An 18,326-nucleotide genomic window follows, 5' to 3' on the forward strand; every position below is an offset into this window, starting at 1 on the left:
CCATGGAAATGCTCTCCCTGATTATAGAAAAGAATCTAATGCTTCAGAAAATTTCCACCCCCTTTCATTACTCCAACATTGCAATCACTCATCTCCTCTTTTCTATGATCTCATGGTTTTTCTAGTGGAGATAGGGGCATTCATAACTGTCTGAAAGTGTTTTCTGATACCACTGGTCTTCAGCCTAACTTAGACAAGAGCGAAATCTTTTTCTCCGGCACTCCTTCTAGAACCAAAAACCAGATTATCAGTGTTCTGAACATAAGAGAAGGCTCCTTTCCCATAAGGTACCTGGGGCTCCCTTTGATAACTTGCAGACTTAGCATTCGTGACTGCTCTCCCCTCATATCCAAAATCAGAGCGAAAATTTCTGCTTGGAGCTGTAGAAACCTCAGCCAAGCAGGGAGAATTGAGCTCAACAGAACAGTGCTAAACTCATTTCAGATCTTCTGGTCCTCAGCTTTACAATATCCTGAAGGGTCTTGGAAAGCATCGAAAGATGTTCAGAGATTTCTGCTGGGGCGATTCCCATGGTAAGAAAAAAATCCATTCCATAGCTTGGAATTTGATTTGTCAGCCAAAGAAAGAAGGGGGACTTGGCCTTCGAAAACTTACCAACATAAACCAGGCTCTGCAACTCAAACTTCTATGGAACTCTCTTCAGCAGAACGACTCCCTATGGAACAAATGGTTTCACTCAAAATATTGTAAGGGTAAAAACTTCTGGACCATGCCTACTCCTGCAAAATGCTCATGGGGAGCCTGTAGCATTCTCAAAGCTAGGGAGATGGCTAACAAATTCATATGCTATGACATTGGTAGGGAAGATATGATTGATATTTGGCACCAACCGTGGCATCCAAAGGGGATTCTCAGCGACATCATCTCCCTGCACGGATCTGACCTTTCTCTGGTTCACACCCTCTCCCAAATCCATAACAAAAATGGGTGGAACCGAGCTCTCTCCAAGCCTTCCTTCACTGAAGAACTTACCATCCTAAAAGAGGCTATTTTTAACTCTGATAACTTAAACCTTCCAATTTGGAAACCCAGCACTGATGGTTACTTCTCAACCAAAAGTGGTTGGAATGCAGTTAGAACCATTCAACCTAAACCCCCATGGCATCACTCTTTGGTTCCCTGGACACATCCCAAGGCACTCCATAGTGGCATGGAAAGCAATTCAAGACAAGCTGCTCACAAAAGATAACCTCCTTAGATTCATGCCTGCTGTGGACTCTCAATGCCCCCTTTATTGTGCTAATGCTGAATCTGCAACTCATCTTTTTTTCAACTGTTCGTTCTCATCGTGGATTTGGCGATTAATCCTCTGGAAGTTTGGAACGCGGAGATGGCCAAAAAAGGACCTCAATGAGGAAGAGCAATGGGCCCGAGAAAAATTCAGAGGGAAAGGACAGATTTCCACTGCAATGAAGCTTTGCTTTACCTCTTCAATATACCATATATGGAGGGAAAGGAATAACAGAGTATTCGAGAACTCGAAATCCCACAAATCTGCAATCCTTAGTAAAATCATTGATGAAGTCAGAATCAAGATTAGCTGCCTTGATCTATCTGACACTCCAACCCAAGCAAATTACCAGATTGCAAACAACATGGGTTTGAAGCTGAAAGAGAAAACTTCTGCCCCTAGATACTGTTCCTGGAGCCCCCCTCCTGAGAATGAAATCAAGGTCAATGTTGACGCCTCCCTAGACGAATCTGGTGGTGGAATCGGAGGCCTCCTTCGCCAACATGAAGGCTCCTGTATTGCCATGTTCTCCAAACTTACTGCTGGGGAGGAGATTTTTGCATTGGAAATTCTAGCTATCGAAAACTGGGTCAGCTTAGCAGCAGCCCTCGGAGCTCATCATATATGGATCGAATCGGATTCTCTATTCGCAGTTAAATCAGTCGCTGGTAATGCCAAATGCCCTTGGAAGCAAACAAACAGAATTAGAGCTCTCAGAGCCTCTTTGGAATGCTTCACATCATGGAAAATAAGTCACTCTTGGAGGGAGGCAAATTCGCCAGCAGATATCCTCTCCAAGAGATCGTTCCCGATAAAAGGAGACAACATTCCTCTCATTCATATAAATGAAGATCTCCATAGAGCGCTCGAGCAAGACAAGTCTGTCCACTTGTATACCAGGCTCTTGTTTTCTTTTGGTGCACCCGTCATGAGGCTCTCTTGTGTTTTGCTTTTCCCTTGCTGTTGCTGGGATCTTATCCCCAAGTTGCTGGCTTTTGAGCCCCCCTAGCTGTATTTTCCTTTATCTTTAATGAATCTGGTCGGGTCCCGCCTAACCCCAGCTTACTCATAAAAAAAAAAAACCCCTCTCTGTTTTTTATTTCGATCCAGATTTAGAAAAACTATTCATACATCTATACCATGCGTCCATCTCTCATTCTGTTCATTTAGAAAAAAAACCCTCTCATGAAATAAAATCAGAAATCGTTTTGTGCCAGCACATCTCTCATTCTGTTCATACATCTATACCATGCGTCCATCTCAAACCATCATCTTCTCAAACCATCATCTTTTCTAAAGAAATCAGCCATTGTTCTATCATCTTCTACATAGATCTAGCCATTACCAACCATAGGTGTTAGAAATTTTGAAGTAGAAAAGTTAAACTTTTGAACCAAAATTTTGGAGGGAAGATTGAAAATAAGAATCTCTCCTTTTCTTTTCAATTATCTTGTCTTTTATGGAGTGCACACTATCTATCTTTGGACTATCCAAATGAATGCTTTGGATCATCCAAACAATGTGGGCCCATATGTTTTTTTGACCTCTTGCTCAGATAAGTTATCTGAGGTATCGCGTAGAAAATGTTACCTACACACTACCTTTAAAATACAGTGGGGGCCCACATTGTTTGGGTGATCCAAGCAATTCATTTGAAATACAGTGGGGGCCCACATTGTTTGGGTGATCCAAACAGTTCATTTGAATGGTCCTCACATAGATAGGGTGTCCACAAAAAATCAGCTCCATAGGATCATCCCAACCCTACGATTTGTGGAGGTAAAATGGACGTGTATAAACCTTCACAAATTAGTCCATTTTTTGCCTCCATAGTTTGAATGGTTAGGATGATCCTATGGATCTGATTTTTTGTGGACACCCTATCTATGTGAGGACCATTCAAATGAATTGTTTGGATCACCCAAACAATGTGGGCCCCCACTGTATTTTAATGTAGTGTGTAGGTAACTTACCTACACAAGTGTGTAGGAAATGTTCTATATATAGTGTTGGTGAGCTTAAGCCCCCAATCACATTGGGGCCTACTTTGTTAGGATGATCCAAAGCATTCATTTGAAAGGCCCTTACATAGATGGGGTGTGTACCAAAAATTAGCTCAATAGGATCATCTTAACCCATCCATTTGTGGAGGTCAAAATGGACAGACATTATTTGTCCACAAATCTGCCCATTTTTTCCTCCACAAATGGTGGGGTTAGGATGATCCTATGGAGCTGATTTTTGGTACACACCCTATCTATGATAGGGCCTTGCAAATGAATGGTTTGGATCACCATAGAAAATGTGGGACCCATGTGATTGGGGCGCTTAAGCTCACCATAAGTTTGGTGAGCTTAAGCTCACCAACACTTTCCTCTCTCTCTCTCTCTCTCTCTCTCTCTATATATATATATATATATATATATATATATATATATATATATAGAGAGAGAGAGAGAGAGAGAGAGGGAGTTTTTATAGGGTGTAAGCCCTTATAGTTCCCTTTTTTCAAAAAGTATTGTACGGCCCACACTATAGGATGATCCAAACCGTCCATGTGATGGAACATAACGTAGGTAGGTTGTGCCCAAAAAATCATTTCAATAGGATGATCCCAGCCCTTCGATCTATAGTGGAACTCCATATTATGGAAACCTCAATAGATCGGAGGGATAGGATCATCCTATTGAAATGATTTTTGGGGCATAACCTACTTACCTTATGTTCCATCATGTGGACAATTTGGATCATCCTATAGTGTGCACGGAATGTGGGCTGAAGTTTCGAGGAATTACGGATTTCGGGCACCTTTTAAAACAAGAATGAAACACGAGCTAATCTTCAAAATCGGGTGGGAAAAAAACCCTGATACCCTTCTGACATCAACAGAAACGTCATTCAGCTTCCTTTTTCATTACTGCCCATTAAATTGGCTCGTTTCACGAGGCTTCTTTTGGTTCGTCTGAGTATGTATTTGAACCGACTGAACCTTAGGTTCGTTTCTGTCTTGGCCATCGAAAATAACTAGAGACATATGGATGCTTGACACGTGTTGAAAAACTTTTTGGAACGTTGACAACCCAAAGTCAATCATTATCTTTTCTCACTTCTCTTTTGGCTTAGAATTGTAACGTTATTGAATACCACCCTTTTGGCTTAGAACTTTTCACTTCTCTTTTGGTCCTCACTTCTCTTTTGCCTTATAACAGTAACGCTATTGAAGACGTCTCTTTTGGTTTAGAACGGCAACGTTATTGAATATTTTATTATTTCTCACGTCTCTTTTGGCTGAGAACGCTGCTAGATTTTAGAGTACGCCGCCGGAATATTAAGGGGTATGCCGGCTTACCCATTATTTCCACCAGCGGAATTCAGGGGTACGCCGACAGAAATAATGGGTACGTCGGCGTAAATAATGGGGTACGCCGGTGGAAATAATGAGGGCCAAAAGAGAAGGGAAAAAGAATTCATTAGTACGCCGGTGGAAATATGGTGTAAGCGGAAATAGGTTGTACGGGGAATTCATGGGTACGCCGACGGAAATAATGGGTGCGCCGGCGTAAACAATGGGGTACGGCAGCTTAAATAATGAGAATCAAAAGAGAAGGGAAAAAGAATTCATGGGTACGTCAATGGAAATAAGGTGTAAGCGGAAATAGGGTATACGCCGGCAGAATTCAGGGCTACACCGGCATAATTCAGGTGTATGCCGGCGAAAATAATCGGTACGCCGGCATAAATAATGGGGTACGCCGATGGAAATAGGGTGTACGCCGACGGAATTCAGGGGTATGCCGACGAAATTCAGGGGTATGCCGGCGGAAATAATGGGTACGCCTTTTCAATCGTGAGTTGATAGAAGATCTTCACACTCCAGCGTTTGTAATTCAGACCATTGAATTGCTCAAGCCTTTCCACATTCTGAACTTGCGTTTTGACAATTGCAGAATCCATGTCGGAATAATTACTATCTTAAACTTGAGGCAGAAAAGAAGAAGAATAGAAATGTAGAAAACAGAACAGTATAAATAGTTTGGCAAGGCACTTCCAGGAAGCTATCTTTAAGATAGTAATTTCCCAAGTATAGATGCAGATGGACTCTTGAAATTCTATCTCCAGGATACAATGCCCAACACTGGGAATTTTAACAAGACTGCACTTCTTGTATTCTCACAAATCAGAACCCACTCAGAAAAACTTTTAAAACTAGTATGGAAGACAAAAGAGAAAGGCAGTAGAAATTCCAGAAGAAGATTATTAAATAAACTCGAATCGAGTCTTTTTTAAAGACTTCAAATAGCTGCAAAGACCTTCAGTAGAGACTTAGAATCGGTGCAAAGAACACCCTTTTCCGAAGAGACTTGCACCCTCTAAAGAAGAGGCACAACTCTTCGTTTATAGCCGTTTAACAGTTAACTGTTTCGGCAATTAAAATTTAAATTGTTTAAAACGACTGTTATAGCCGTTAGGCCTAACCGTCTTTCTACTTCTTATTCTTCTTCTTCCTTCCTTGCTTCTTTTTCTTCTATATATATATATATATATATATATATATATATAATAATAATAATTATTATTATTATTAAACTTGAAGTTCTTTTATGCTGCTCTCTCAAAGAGAAAGAGCTCCAAAGAACTTGAATGAGATGAGTGAAACCATCTCCTATTTATAGATGAAAGAGTGAAGGGGTTTGAATCCCAAATCTCCATGTGGGATTCAACAATTTCAAATAATTCCCACCAAAACAATTGAAAAGATTCCAAAATGAAAAAGCTGGAGGGAACTTGGACAACTCTCAAGACTTTGATTTTTCCCTTCAAATTAATGGAGGGAACTTGCACAGGTCTCAAAACTTTGACTTTCCCTTCAAATACATTATTTTAATATAACATAGTTTATAATATAAAATACATTATTAGTAATATAATATACTTAATAATATATAACCGTTTTGCAGAGCTGTATTTTTTGGATCAAAGGGTATTTTCATCCTTATAAAATGTGTAAATTATCACTTATTAAATGATGCCGCGGAACACAATTTTACCATAATAGATTATTTTTATAATAGGTTATTATAATAATCATTAATCAATTGAAACAATTGCAGTCGTTTGGTACATAATCCCAACCGAACAGGGCCTAAGTAACAAACAACTCAAGGGGAAGAAATACATCCCATTTTAGGTAAAGACAAACAAGAGAAGATTGAAACACTGAAAAGGAGGTGATATATCATTTCCTTTTTTAGTCAAGTGAAAAACTTTTTAAACTAGCATCGTCTTGATAAGAAAACAATCAATGTACGTCCACGAATAGGGAAATGATTTCTCCACTCTCAGTGTTTTGATAAAGATGTGCTCCACTTGTTTGCTGTGTAGTACATAAAGGGATGTCAGAGGATATTACGGTTCTAAAAAGCTCTTAAAACCCTTTAAATACTACACGACAAACAAGTGAGCGCATGTTTATCAAAACATTGGAGCGCTGAAATCATTTGCCCACGTAGGGGTGCAAGTTTGGCCCTGTCAGACCTTACCCGCCCTGAACCTGAACAGGGTCTGGGCTAGATTTTCCAACCCTGAGGGTGGGTCAGGGTTCATTTTTTAGGCCCTGACTCAGGGTCGGATCGGGTTCAGTGTTAATACCTCAAGTCAACCCGACTCGGCCCGACCCTAAGTTTTCTATTTTAGAATTGAATCATCTGTGTATGTTTTTTTTGCTAATGTTTTTTATTATCTTGGATTGATGTTTCTTTATATTATTATTAATTATCTCTGCTGCCCATCATGTTGTTGAATTCATTTTATCTTATTTGTTCCCTTTCTTTGTTTATTGATCATTTTGTTCTATACGATATGTGGTTGCTTTATTTTTGGTCCTCTTAATAGGTATTTGAACTAGGGCCAATCAGGGCCAGCCCGGCCCGGGCCAATCAGGGCGGGCCAGGGCCGCGTTGAGCCCTGTAGGGAGGCAAAGTCCATTTATAACTTGAATGTGCACAATCAAATTGCAAGGAGAAACATAGAGGGAAGAAGGGGTCCACATTACATACTACTCCTAGATAAAAGAAAGTGTTTTTTGCAAAAGAAGTCCTCTACTTTGCTTTATTTGAAGAAACAGTCTTGTAGTTTCAAAATTTGCAAATAGAGTCACCACCTTTCAGTGAATTTTGCAAATCAGGTCATGCCATCAATTTGTGACCAAAGCCCATGATTTTTTTAATCGTAAAAGACCAAAATTTCCTTTTATATAAAAAGATGAAAATTAGCAAAATGACCAAAATACCCATGAAGGTCAGTGATATGATTTGATAGGTGAGTCCCACTAACCTAATTCAAATCCATGCATCAAGTGAGGCCCACCATTCTCCCTTATGCTTTGATGTGGTAGGTTCCACAGTAGTCATTTATATGGGGGACCTCACAACTTTATACGTCATGTTTTGTTCATCTGTTGGCTGCTTAATAAATCTGGTACGAACCTTATGAATAACATTTTTTTGGCTACATAAAGCTTTTTCTTGTCAAATAAATTTCAAAACGGGTGTCTTCAAGAGGCAACTCCAAAATAGTTGCTTGGCTTCTAGCCAATTCATTTTGCTTGCCTTGGAGTCTGATTGGAGATCACATGAAATTAAAAGAAACTAGCTTAAATCAGCTCGCGGTGATGATGATAAGGTCTAGTTTTCTTTGGATTGTCCAAATCTGATTATTGGACCACAATTTGTTAGGTACGTAGCCAACGTCTAAAGCCCCAGAGCTGATGGAAAGCATTAGGCTAGGCCCTTTAAAAGTATCCCATGATAAGCTGGGTCCCACATAGTCCCATTCCTAGACAGGCCCCCACTTTGGACTTTAACAAAACAGCATTCAATTTTGAGTACAATAATCAGTTTTGGATTCAAAAATCTAAAACAAACACGGACTAAGCAATTAGAGTGGTGTAATGTTGACGAACAATACCGATGTGATAGTTTACAATGAATGTTTAAAGAAAGGGAACTCATGTAACCAAAATTATCACGCCTAAGGATCGTCTGCTCGCCTAGGCTGAATATTCGATCGATCTTCTGTTTTTTTGCACAAGTTTTGGGGTTCACTAGTTGTCTTAATCGGTTTTGGGGAGCATGCCATACACGTGGCACCATGGTAAACCCATAAAGCCCTCATTCCCTAAAGGGTATCACAGTCATTGCACCATCCCACAGAGGGAATCATGTATTCCCCTCACCCAACCCTGGGCCTACATCTGTCCTTAAGGGTGTTCAGCAATCAGGATTCGTCAAGTCAGCTTTTACGTCACTGCCTTATCTGTTACCAATTTCGGGCACAACAGGTTGCATGTTTAAATTCATATTACTAGGAGACTACTTGTCTTGTCTCCCTCGTCTGCCCATGTGACATACTAGGAGACTATTAGCAAAAATCTAGGATTTAGCTCTCTCTCTCTCTCTCTCTCTCTCTCTCTCTCTCTCTCTCTCTCTCTCTCTCTCTCTCTCTCTCTCTCTCTCTCTCTCGGTAATGACTCCCTTATTGCCCCCTTATTTTGGTAATGGTATTATGGCAATGACACTGCACCAAGAAACTACTTCAGTTGACACCCACTTACCACTACTCCACTTGACAATCAAACACTTACCACTACTCCACAAGGAGACTACTTCTATGCTATTACACCTGTTGACTACTTGAGCATTAATTCAACAATAATATATGAAGTAACTATGTGCAACCAAACTTAACCTTAGGCCACGTCGGGCAGCCAGGAAATTTTTGAAATTTTTTCATGATAAATCAGTGTCTCCAAGTGGTGAGAGAGGGATCGGGCAATAAGAGAAACAGAGAGATTTGAGAGGGCGCAATTGAGATGAGCCTTAGAAGTGGCTAAAAGTATCCTATTTTGAGTAGAGTTTTTCGTTTCCTGATTTTTAGCCACTTCTCATCACTTAGAGACTAGTTTCCTATTTTTTGTTTTCTGACTTTTAGCCACTCAACCCTCCTCATCTCCACTTGGAGAAACCGATTTATCATGAAAAAAAATTTCATGGCAGCCCTTAGTGATCAGTTACATCATGGTCTGTATCTTACTTGACTCACTGTTCAAAGTAATAATTATCTATATTCAGTGAAGAATATATTTAAAAGATAAAAAACGTTATACAGAAAGTTGACAAGAAGGACTATTCCCCACTTTTGAAGGGCTTTACGCATCCCTCGTAGCAGTCTTGAACCCTGCATCTCATGGCAAGAGTATATATTGGCTCAAACCACAAGAGCATGTAGGAGATTGGTGGACTATTCCCCACTTGACCACGTAAAACAATAACTAAAGACTAATTCCGTGTTCGTTTTACATTCACAATCTAAAACGAACAGGGGCTAAATAAAGTAAGGCCACGTTTGGATACCCACAAGATTTAGATTTGGATCTCACATTTGCAGTTGAGATTTGGAAACCGGATTAGATCCTTAGATGTCCAAATAAGCTACAATAGTGAAAAAAAATCTGATTTTCAACTCTGTTCTGCAAGACATTATTTGGAAATCAATATTTGTCGCAATTACCTTCACCCTTGCTGCTCCTTGACCTAGCTGCAGCTGCAGCCAGACGTCTCTCTCTCTCTCTCTCTCTCTCTCTCTCTCTCTCTCTCACACACACACAACATGTGCATGAGGATGATAGATGTCTTTTGTATCCAAAACTCAAATCCAAATCTAAATACAAAAACATGAGGTATCCAAAGGTGGCCTAAGGGATACATAAGATAATCTGTTAGTTCCTTTCTAAGAAGGCTAAAAGCAATGTTCAAAAACTCGCTGAGCAACATGGAATTCGATGGAGGTAGTTTTGGCTGGTCAGTTGGTCGCACCTCAAGTATTGAGTCCAACTCGGTTCTACAATAAGAACTGGTCTAGTCTGTATAAAAAAATTAGAGATTTTCATCAAATGGGTTCGAATGATTCGCTCTAATCCTTTCTTATTTCTATGCAACAAATAAACCCATCAAACTTTAAGAAGAAAAAACAATACCAGAAGTAGAAACTGCTCCAATAGAAATTGTGCCAACACGTCGAAGTATTCTTTATTATCTAAGGATCGATTAACCATACTTGCCGGAAACTCCTTGGGCGGGTGGGAAACCCGTTTCCCCTAAAACGTGTTTCTCGCAGTTGGGAAACTCGTTTCCCCTAAAATGAGGAAACACGTTTCGGAAACATTTCCAAAATATGATACAAAATTGGAGAAATATTTCTGAAACACACGGGAAAATATGGAAAACGTATGTAAATAATGAGTAAACGCGTGATAAACGCATGCAACACTGGTACAAAATGCAAATGAAACGTGTAGGAAACATGTGTGGAAATTACGAAAATCATTGTGGAAAAAATACATCATTTCCTAAGACGTTTCTCGTACAATTTTCTATTGTTTCTCGTTTCTCATTTCCCCTGTATTTTTTTAATGCGTTTCCCGTTTCCGTTTCACGTTTCGTTTCCCGTTTCCGTTTCCCACCCTGGTAACTATGGGATTAACCATAAACTTAGAAACTAGAAGACAAACCAAGCTAAAAGTTTTTATTATGTCATGTTTCCCAATAGAATACGATGAACTGTGATACATTTGTATTTGGTTTTCTTTTATAGGTTATGCTGCTAAACAAACTGGAGTAAAAAATAAAGATAGCTAGAAAACCTACGTCTCCATCATTTCACATCTGTATCAGATACCCGACAAGGGGCACACTTCTGGCAGTACTGAGAACCAGATCAAGCATCAGAGCTACACCATTCCTGCAACATTAGTGTCGCAACTCCAACATTTCTCATGTCATAAATATTGGCTGGTTCAGGAAATAAAGCACCATATTAGTTCTTCAATACATCAAAACTAAAAACTAATTATTTACGCATTTCAATTTGAAATGTAATTAACTAAATCACCGTAAAGCAAGCTTAAGAATTCGTAACACAAGGCAAAATTGATTAGGGCATGAGTCTGAATTGAATTCAAATTTAGTCAAGTAACTTGACCAAGTTTTTCGAGTTTATAATTTTTTAACAGCTGATCGGATTTGTCAAGTGCTCGATCTAATTTTTTAACTAAGCAATCTACTTTTGTGGGGTTCTGAGAAAGAAACCACCCCTTGACTGGAAGTTTGATCGAACCTATTCAGCAGGTTTTTGAATAGCAAATTGAGTTTTCAAAGTATGCCTAAACCAGAAAATAAGTTCCACAACTGCAGAAATTAATATTATAAGGAATTTTCTATCCCACTAGTCATTTTGCAATGAAATAAATATAACCAGTGTTTTAAAAGGCAAAGGTGTGTGCCTCGAGGAGAGGGGTAATCTCAACGCCTCGAGGCATATGCTTTAGGCACTGTGACACATCAAGGCGTATTGAGGCGCACGCCTCAAAGCACTTGAGATATGAAACATAAGCTTACCAGGCATGTCTGATGTAAAACATAAAAAAATCATCTCTATTTTTCTTAAAGTTTGGGTGGGCTGTCTCTCCTCGTTCAAAAGGAAAGAAGATCACTCACAGTTTGATCAGCAATCCTTTCACAAAGCAAAGAAAAGCACTCACACGATGGAGAAATGAGAGAATCAGTCCATCACTTTTCTCTCCTCTGATCAATATATAATAAGTAAAATAAATGAAAATTACAAACGTACCCCTATTACAATTTAGAAGTTAAATAGTGGTAAACTCTTGTAACAATAAATACAGTAAGTAAAGGAATACACTTAGACATTTCCAATAACTACTATACACCCAATTATGGCGTATTATAAGTTGCTTATGTCCTTCACTCACCCTCAAATTGATGCACAGGGTCATGAAGCAGCAGTTTGCGAATCAGAAATTCGTGCAAACCCAGGGGCCAGGGGTTATTACAGAGAAGCATTGGAGCTTAATGGGTTAATCTTCACATAAAATAGCACACTCACAACCAATCCCAATTTCAGATTAAGCTTTCAAAACGTTAAAAAAATAGCACACTCACCACCAATCCCAATTTCAGATTAAGTTTTCAAAACGTTAATCAATTGGTCGCTAGGGTTTTACTTTGGAGTTAGTCTTTAAAGAATTTTTCATCAATGATCTTAAAATCTTGTTACATGGATTCTTTGCTTCCCTACGCCGAATCCGTGTTGACACGTCTCCACACGCGAATCGGATATGGATTCACGTGGGACACACCCGGATTTTGGCATAGCAGTGTCCCGCACGAATTTTGTTTTTTTGGGCAAATCCAATTCTTCATTGCCTCTTTTCAAATGCGAATCCTTTTCAAATGCGAATCCTGTATATTTTCTTTTTAAACATGTTTCCTTCTTAACCTTTTTTTTCATATGAAAGCACAACCCGTAATCTTTTAATAAAATACCTAGCGCCTCAACCCTTGAACATCGACCCCCTTCCTTCCTTCTTCTTCGACTCTCTTAATACCCTTCATCCTCAATTTTTTCATAAATATATACACATATACATATACATATACATACATACACACACACACATACATATATATATATATATATATATATATATATAATTTTTATTTTTATTTTTTAAAATTTTATTTTATTCAAAAATTACCGAATCCGAATCCTACTTTTTGGGGTTTGCCGAATCCGACGCCTCGAATCCGTGTCGGATTCCGACCCGTGAATCCGAATCCATACAACATAGACCATAAACAATCCACACCAAAAGATAGCAATCGAGATAAATATAGGACGCAATAAATGTATGGTTGGGATACAATTTGAAAATACAGAAAAGGTGAAATCTAGGGCCAAAAATAACCACCAATCAAGAGGAAAAGGCTTCAAGGATCAAATTATGCAAAGGTAACAATATACTAAGAGCACGGTAGCTCAAATATGGTCTAATATGGCTAAATGATGGTAGGAAGGATCTCACCCGAAAAAGTTAGCACATTGACCTCGAATCTCGCATACCTCGAATCTCGCATACCAAAGGCCCAAGAGAGTAGTGGAGAAACCTGGAAGGTCTGAACAGTCCCAAGGCAGCAACAGTCAACACTACGTCAACATCACGTCGTGTCCGGAGAGAAAAGAAGATGACAAACAGCACGTGCGCAACCCTTGAACAGAAAGATCGCCAAAATGGAGTATCAATATCACCAATGAGCTGTAAAGATTCCCATGAACTATCATTCCCTCTCACCTTCATATCAGGCTATTGTATCCTCTTTGTGTTCTATGTCTATTGGAACTTAGAAGAATGCACTGGAGGGATCTGATTGGAAGGTAGCCATAGTAGAGGATATGTGATCTCTTGGAAGAAACAACACTTGGGAGTTGGTGACTCTTTCAAAGGGAAGGAAGACTCTCGGATGCAAATGGGTGTTCAACGTCAAACAAAATGTTTATGGCTCAGTGGAAACGTATAAGGCGAGATTAATAGCTAAAGGCTTCACTAAATATTACGGTATTGATTAAGACCTATCTATCAATTGGTTTAAACACGGTCATGTTATGAGTCACATACTGAGCAAAATCTATGTAGAGAAGCTTCAATGTTACCAAATATGTAATGATTCCAACTTCTACGAGGATGAAGCTTACCATAAGAGTTTCTGTTGACTAAAAAAGAACTAAAACCAAACTTATGTTGTCTACAAGTATTTTACATTGTTAAATTGTTGGGCATGAGTATCATCAAGTGACAACGTAAAAGAATTTATAGCCATATAAATCACTTGCAGAATGGGCATTGGGAGACAATTATTACTTTATTATAGTCAATATAACATGTTTTCCAAAAATTGTAATCTGAAAGATATGTGATATGTGTTTGCGGACAGGACAACACAGGTATAAGAAAAAACATTTAATTTACCTTTGTCTTGTTTTGCAGTAATACTTGCATTCTCTTTGGATAATGATGCTGTATATCTATTTATCAAGATAAATGGTTCTTTACCTTTTGCCTTGTTTTAACATTGTTTTATGATTGTGTGGATGTGCTGACATGTTGGGCATTTCAGGACCACTAGTCTGACATCTCATTTCTTTTGACACTAACAGACGTCCAAAGAAATATAGAAGACAACAAAATAAGCTGGCCTTTGTTAGCTAAAATCCAGATCCCAGGATCAAATTAAACATAACTAAACAATAAAAAACATAACAAGGATATTAAAGGTTCAGTTTTCAACATTAGAAGAACATACCAGTGTGTACTTCCGGAGTAGCAGCAGCTGTTGCATCAATTATGACTGTTACAGATTGGTAATCCAATGCGACAGCATCAAACACAGTCTGTCTAATACAATTTGGTGTTTGAACTCCTAAATAAAGGATAATATTGGAATAAGATGCAAAGAAGAATTAAAAACTGTCGATGCATCACAAGAAATAAAAATAACAAAACATTCTATCACATCAGTAAACCACTTTTGTTTCCCCTGTTCAACACATACTTGTTATTTTAAGCACAAAAAGATCAGATGAAACATAAAAGATACTCGGGACAAAACTAGTATGCTATGATTTGTGTAATGATCAACAATTATGCTTGAATGGATTTGGATAGCTTATATGTGAGACATGTAAAATAGATTCCAATCAAGGGTTTTCACTTACCAACAACAACAACATTCTTGATTCCATTGCTTTGAAGAAGTGAATGAAGGTTTGTTGCAAAGAACGCACTGAACCGTGTCTTTACCACTTTATAGTCTCCTTCTTCAATGACAAGGCCCTCAACTAGCTCTGCACCTTTTGTTCCCTTGGAAGTGGGCCTTTCTTTTCCATCACCATACAAGTGCCTGCGAAAGAGTTCGACATCTCTTCCAAATGGGTCATGTTCACGGACAACCTACACCAATGAGTAATTATCAATACAGTGCACAAACACAATAAGTTAGAATATAAAAAACAAAACTAATCAATACAAAAAGAGTCACCTGACCGTAAAAGTTATGGTGATGCTATACATCTTAAAAGATAAAGACAGAGAACCAATGACAGTTTCTAAGCAATACTAAGAATGTATTCAGTGGTGAAACCATTGGAAATTAATTGGAATTAATCACCTTGTAAAGGCATGCTAAGCCATATATTTGTACTAGTTAGAAACATTGCAATCATTTGACTTGAAGATTCAATTCTGATGTTGGAACTCCTGTCTTTAGCAGCATATTCCATAATTGATGGGTCACATACCAGCAATTTATGTAGTCCATTGGAAGAGAGGGATTTTTCTATTTATGATACTTTATCTCTTTCATTTTGGTTTGAGATGCTGACCGGATGTAATTGGCAGTGGATCCCAAAGATGTCTCCATCAATTGACTTCCCAACCAGAAGAAACATTGATAGATTTTTTATTGACATTTTTCAAGTTATCGGGAATATAGACAATGTTGATTTTGTACATACCCATAGAAAACCCGACCCTTTAGCTTCTGGTAAAGCCAAATCAAGGAATTGAGCTTCCTCCATTTTTTTTATTAGGGAATGGATCTCTCCAGAGTAGATCGAGTTATTCAGGAATGTATGTTTTATTTTCTTTAATGAATTGTTTAGCTCCTAAAAAAATGTTACGCTCATCGTGTTGTTGTCTATTCTGCATTATACATATGCCTGTCGAGAGCTGTGACCACTACACATTTTTATTGTCATTTGCATCCATAATTTCCATGGTTAGTTATAGTATATATGTAACAAATATTGCATGAAAAATGATATATAAGTTCTTCTCTTCTTCCAGGCAAGGCTGCCAGAATGGTGAAGTTATAAGGATGTTTCAACAAGGAAGCAGTTATAAGAAGCAATCTTGATAGTCGACATCAGATTACAAGAGCTCGAATCTCCTAATTTCAAATTATGGCGCCAGGATGCAGCATTTCTAAAGAATTCCACATTACTTTCCAGAAGTTAAATTCATGTATTGGATAACTGCAACAGAAAATGGAACTGTGCTCCTTAAGATCGTCATTGGTAACACCCTTCAAATGCTAGCAAGTAAGGAAATTGGGCCATCAAATACATAAAAGAGAAAAATCATTACTTCTAGAAATATTTGACTACTCACACAACTGTCTTGAAGAATCATAGATGAAAACTAGGAGCAGAATTGGAAGCATAACTCACAAATATTTGACACTAACAAAGAGCTAGGGCACTGGTTAAAGCTCCAAAGACGGTACATCTTGACAGACTCTAAATTGATAAACAAGAAGACCAGCTACCATTTTACAAATAGGAAATTAGAGTAACCTTTTACAAACAACTGATGTGGTTTAGTACCCATAACACAGTAGTATAAATAACACTATGACAAGCACAATGGATCAACATACTAAAAAAAATTAGGATGTTTTCACTCACACTCATTCTCAGAAATATTTGATGATATATGATTTTGAACGATAGCTTGCTTTGGAAAAATGTTAGACTTAACTACGGCGAGCTTTCAATGATTTAGTAATCCTTATATAAAATTGAACATTCATACAGATGCCGATAAATTCAAATGGAATCAACTATATACAAGTTCCTATCCAAAGGAAACAGGAGAGGCATGTTGTCATACCACTAAGGCTCAATTGGAATGATGCACAATGTATGGATCAAATTGAACTCTTAACAAATAATAGATACCGTCACATGCCGAACAAAGATCATTGATAGACCAAGCTCAATATGAGTCAATTCTGTTACAAACTCAAGAAGCATGTGAGGCTGGTGGCGGTGACAACCTTTTGGTTTGGAGCTGAGTAGACTAGTGTGGACATTCATGTTAGGCCCTGTTTGTTTTGGATTTTGTGGACTGATTGTGAGTCGAAAACAGATTATTGGACTCAAATTTACATTTAGGACTCATAAATAATCGTTCTTAAAGTCCAAAACAAACAGCGCCTTAGTATGCAGAACTGATTTTTGATTAGGCACATAGACCAATTGAGCATCAAGGTAAGACACACCATCAAACAGTTGAAATGTGCATAATGGGCTAACAAGGCACATAGACCAATTGATAGAAATGCTGGAAAAGGGGTTGGAAATATCATTTACCTACATAGTTTTAAATTAAAAATTAAAAATTTTCACCTTTTTCATTCTGCTAGTAAAATGGATATCCCTTTTTCCATCAATTGAATTTAATAAAATTAAATACTGTGTACAGTCTACCAAGCAAATACATACTGATAAAATGGAAGTGATATTTCATGTAAATATATATCTTCTCACCATAACCCACAACCAAAAAGGAAACAAAAAAAAAGACAATGAAAAAGAACTAATATCTTACTAAAGTGACAAAAAAGAGTAACATAACTCACCCAAATTATGGAAATACCATGATCTCTAGCTATTTCCACTGCTTTTACGACGGCAGGGACGATTGCAGGTCCCCCAGCAACATGCATGGGAGCTCCCGGAAGAATAAAATCGTTCTGAAAAGCAATTCCAGAAAAATAAAAGATCATTCTCCTTCATGGGTCTGTCTTTTTTTAGAAATTGGGAAATTTTCTTTAATGGGTGCTTGAGAATCTTTGTATGATTGCAAAGTGTAGAGAAAAAAATAGATGGAGAAAAAGGGATTTTGATGAAAAGAAGAAATAACCTGCATGTCGATGACGAGCAGTGCTGTTTGGCTCCACTTTTCTTCCATGCCCAGAAGAGAGAGAGAGAGAGAGGGAGAGTTGGTACAAGTTGTGCCAAAACCACTAAAGGGGGGTGAATTTATCCTAAAAGGGTGTCACGGCCAATCTAAAATAATCTCTGACCGGTTGGGGCCCTAACAAGTGAATTGTTTAGAGAGTAAATGATAAATGCACCCCTTTTCTTTACATGGGACAGCCATCGATTGAATCTTTCTCATTTGAAGTACATCAGGGTCATCAGGCCCCTGCAGTCATAGATACACTTTAGATACACTGCAGCTGACTGTCCCAAGTAAAAAAGGGGGCGGATATATCACTTCTTATTTAGATCTTTGAACAACTTAGGCTCCAAGTCTCCAACTACACTTATTCTCACATCTATGGGCTCTTTCCTCCTTGAGCACAAAATGTAGGGG

General features: G+C 38.3%; 2 protein-coding genes across 3 annotated transcripts; one reads left to right on the top strand and one right to left on the bottom strand.

Moving 5' to 3' along the window:
- The first annotated feature begins 1,058 nt into the window (after positions 1–1,058).
- On the top strand, positions 1,059–2,261 carry LOC143866589 (uncharacterized). The gene has a single exon (XM_077375998.1). The coding sequence runs from the start codon at positions 1,059–1,061 to the stop codon at positions 2,259–2,261; it is 1,203 nt and encodes a 400-aa protein (XP_077232113.1).
- An 8,547-nt stretch (positions 2,262–10,808) lies between these two features.
- Positions 10,809–18,030, bottom strand: LOC143853278 (putative inactive nicotinamidase At3g16190). Of its 2 annotated transcripts, XM_077362999.1 has the most exons (5): positions 17,871–18,030; positions 17,587–17,700; positions 14,882–15,116; positions 14,470–14,586; positions 10,809–11,100 (listed from the first exon to the last, which is right to left on the bottom strand). In XM_077362999.1, the coding sequence occupies exons 1-5, from the start codon at positions 17,916–17,918 to the stop codon at positions 11,027–11,029; spliced, it is 588 nt and encodes a 195-aa protein (XP_077219114.1). In that variant the 5' UTR covers positions 17,919–18,030; the 3' UTR covers positions 10,809–11,026. The 2 variants fall into 2 exon arrangements, with proteins under 2 accessions (XP_077219114.1, XP_077219119.1); XM_077363004.1 differs by lacking the exon at positions 14,470–14,586.
- Between the last annotated feature and the right edge of the window lie 296 nt (positions 18,031–18,326).

This window comes from Tasmannia lanceolata, unplaced genomic scaffold, assembly GCF_043159265.1.
Source record: "Tasmannia lanceolata isolate RefF3 unplaced genomic scaffold, GAP_Taslan_0.1 ptg000003l, whole genome shotgun sequence".
NCBI classification, from domain to species: domain Eukaryota; kingdom Viridiplantae; phylum Streptophyta; class Magnoliopsida; order Canellales; family Winteraceae; genus Tasmannia; species Tasmannia lanceolata.